This window comes from Lolium perenne, chromosome 5, assembly GCF_019359855.2.
Source record: "Lolium perenne isolate Kyuss_39 chromosome 5, Kyuss_2.0, whole genome shotgun sequence".
Lineage (NCBI taxonomy): Eukaryota > Viridiplantae > Streptophyta > Magnoliopsida > Poales > Poaceae > Lolium > Lolium perenne.
The window spans coordinates 206148127-206150068 of NC_067248.2; the positions used below are offsets into that span (position 1 = coordinate 206148127).

At 52.8% G+C, this 1942-nt stretch overlaps 1 protein-coding gene across 1 annotated transcript; it reads right to left on the reverse strand.

The window, feature by feature from the left end:
• Positions 1-592: 592 nt before the first annotated feature.
• LOC127304048 (WAT1-related protein At1g09380-like) lies at positions 593-1166 on the reverse strand. Its single transcript, XM_051334762.1, has 2 exons — positions 895-1166; positions 593-797 (listed from the first exon to the last, which is right to left on the reverse strand). Exons 1-2 carry the CDS (start codon positions 1164-1166, stop codon positions 593-595), a joined length of 477 nt encoding a protein of 158 aa, XP_051190722.1.
• Positions 1167-1942: the final 776 nt, after the last annotated feature.

A 1942-nucleotide genomic window follows, 5' to 3' on the forward strand; every position in this document is an offset into this window, starting at 1 on the left:
TGAAACCCAAAACCACTTCTCTTCATGACTTGACTTCATAAGATAGAGTTTAGGGTTAGGGGTAGATACATGCTTTTTCTGGTTTGAATATGTGTAGACCATGTTTATCAACTTGGATGCCTGCTATATGACATAAAAAAGCTATGTGCTTTGGTTTTACTTTTTTTTTGATTTTTTCTGAATTTTTATGCCCATTTGAATCTTGGTCAAATCCTAGGTTTGACAAAGATTTAAACAAGTTTAAAACATGAAAATGAAAAGGTAAGCCTTGATTCTTATTAGTCACTCTAAAATGAAAATTTTGGGCGGTTTTTGAAAGAGAAAGTTAAAAAAACTTTGCCTTCTCTTACTTAGCACGATTACTCTCACCACAAATTTAGGATGTCTCGTTATTAAAGATAAGACTAAAAAATAACCCATTGTACATTATGTTTTATTGTTATATCTAGATTACGTGGTAAGATTAAGATAAGACAATCTTATCAACCATTGCACAGGCCCTAAGCCTAAGGTAACTGAGCCTCGGACTCGACCAGCAGGCCCGATGGGCTTATTTGCCATTGCAAGTGGGCTTGCGCAAAATAAGTATTCTCTAAGTTGCGATGTAGCTAAAAAATTGGACGACCAGCGTCCTCGTCCCAACTCCGCGACGGCGATGAACATAAGGGGAGCAAGAGGAGTACCCGATGACGGCGGCAATGGCGAACGTGATGCCGGGGGCGAGGTTGGTGGTCGCTCTTGCCATTGACGGCGACGCCAGATGCAGCCCCATGAAGTAGCAGTACTGCCCCATCGCGCTGCAAGATCGAAAACACATGGGCATCAGCACAAGGGGCCGGAAGGCCCGGAACTGAAGCCGGCCGGAGACTGAAAGGAAGAGATTTTCGAGCGTACGTGGCGAGGGAGGCAACGAAGAGGAGGGCGAAGGCCCGGGAGCCGACGTCCATCGGGCGCAGCGTGAACCCTCTGGTGGCGAGGGAGCCGAGGAAGAGCGCGGCGGCGGTGATGCCCTGGCGGTAGGCGACGAAGACAATGGGGCGCATGCCGAGCCCGTACGCCGTCTTGAGCGCCATGTCCACCAGCGAGTACAACAGCTGCACTAGCACCATGGCCACACCCGGCTTGTACCGCTCCGCCCACGACCGCCAGCCGCCGCAGCCTGCCATCGCCCGCGGATCTGGTAGCGCGCCGGAGAGCGAGTGAGATGGAGACCAGAAATTCATAAGACAAAGTTTAGGGTTAGCGGTAGATACATGATTTGTCTGGTTTGAATATGTCTACACCTTGTTTATCAACTTGAATTCTTACTATATGACATAAGAAGACCATGCACAATGAGTTATATATACTCCAACATAGTCAGCAAAGTCTGCTGGAGCTGGCCGATGCGAGGGACTGTGAGCCGACTCGTCGGCTGAGTACTCCGGCTGCTCCTTGCTGGGTGCAGGTTGGCTTCGGCTAGTCCGGCCGCTCGGGGCAGGTGAATTTCTCTGCCGGCTTCGACGACTAGTGCCGGCTCGGGTCTGGTGATGATGACTCCGCCGTGTCTCTGGGGCCATCTTTGGAGCGGCCGGATGCATCAGGAGCCAGAGAGTTACTAGGGGCGGTGCCGGCGTACCTTGCGCTTTTCTGCTGCGCGTTGGTGATGTGGAGCTGCTCGGCCACCCGCCTGGTTTGGCGGCGTAGCTCTTCACCTTCAAAGTTGCTCAGCTCTTCTGCGACGCCTTCCGCCACGCGCATGTTCTTTTCGGGGATGTTGTAGACCGGCAGCTCCATGGAAGCAGCCGGAGATTCCGCGCCATCGCGGTCGATTTCCGCGCCGAGGCCGCCTCCACGGCGGCGAATCTGGCCGGTTCGGCTGGGGTTGTTGCCGGCTGGCATAAAGCTGTGCGCACGGTTGTACTCGCGCCGGGTGATCTCCAGCTGGCGCTTGGCCGTGGCC

What these genes read in the sequence shown, in the direction of transcription:
- LOC127304048 (XM_051334762.1), bottom strand. Translation starts at nt 1,166, where the DNA reads ATGGCAGGCTGCGGCGGCTGGCGGTCGTGGGCGGAGCGGTACAAGCCG. An exon ending in TTCGTTGCCTCCCTCGCCAC is followed by an intron (nt 798 to 894) that starts GTACGCTCGAAA and finishes TCGATCTTGCAG; the next exon opens with CGCGATGGGGCAGTACTGCT.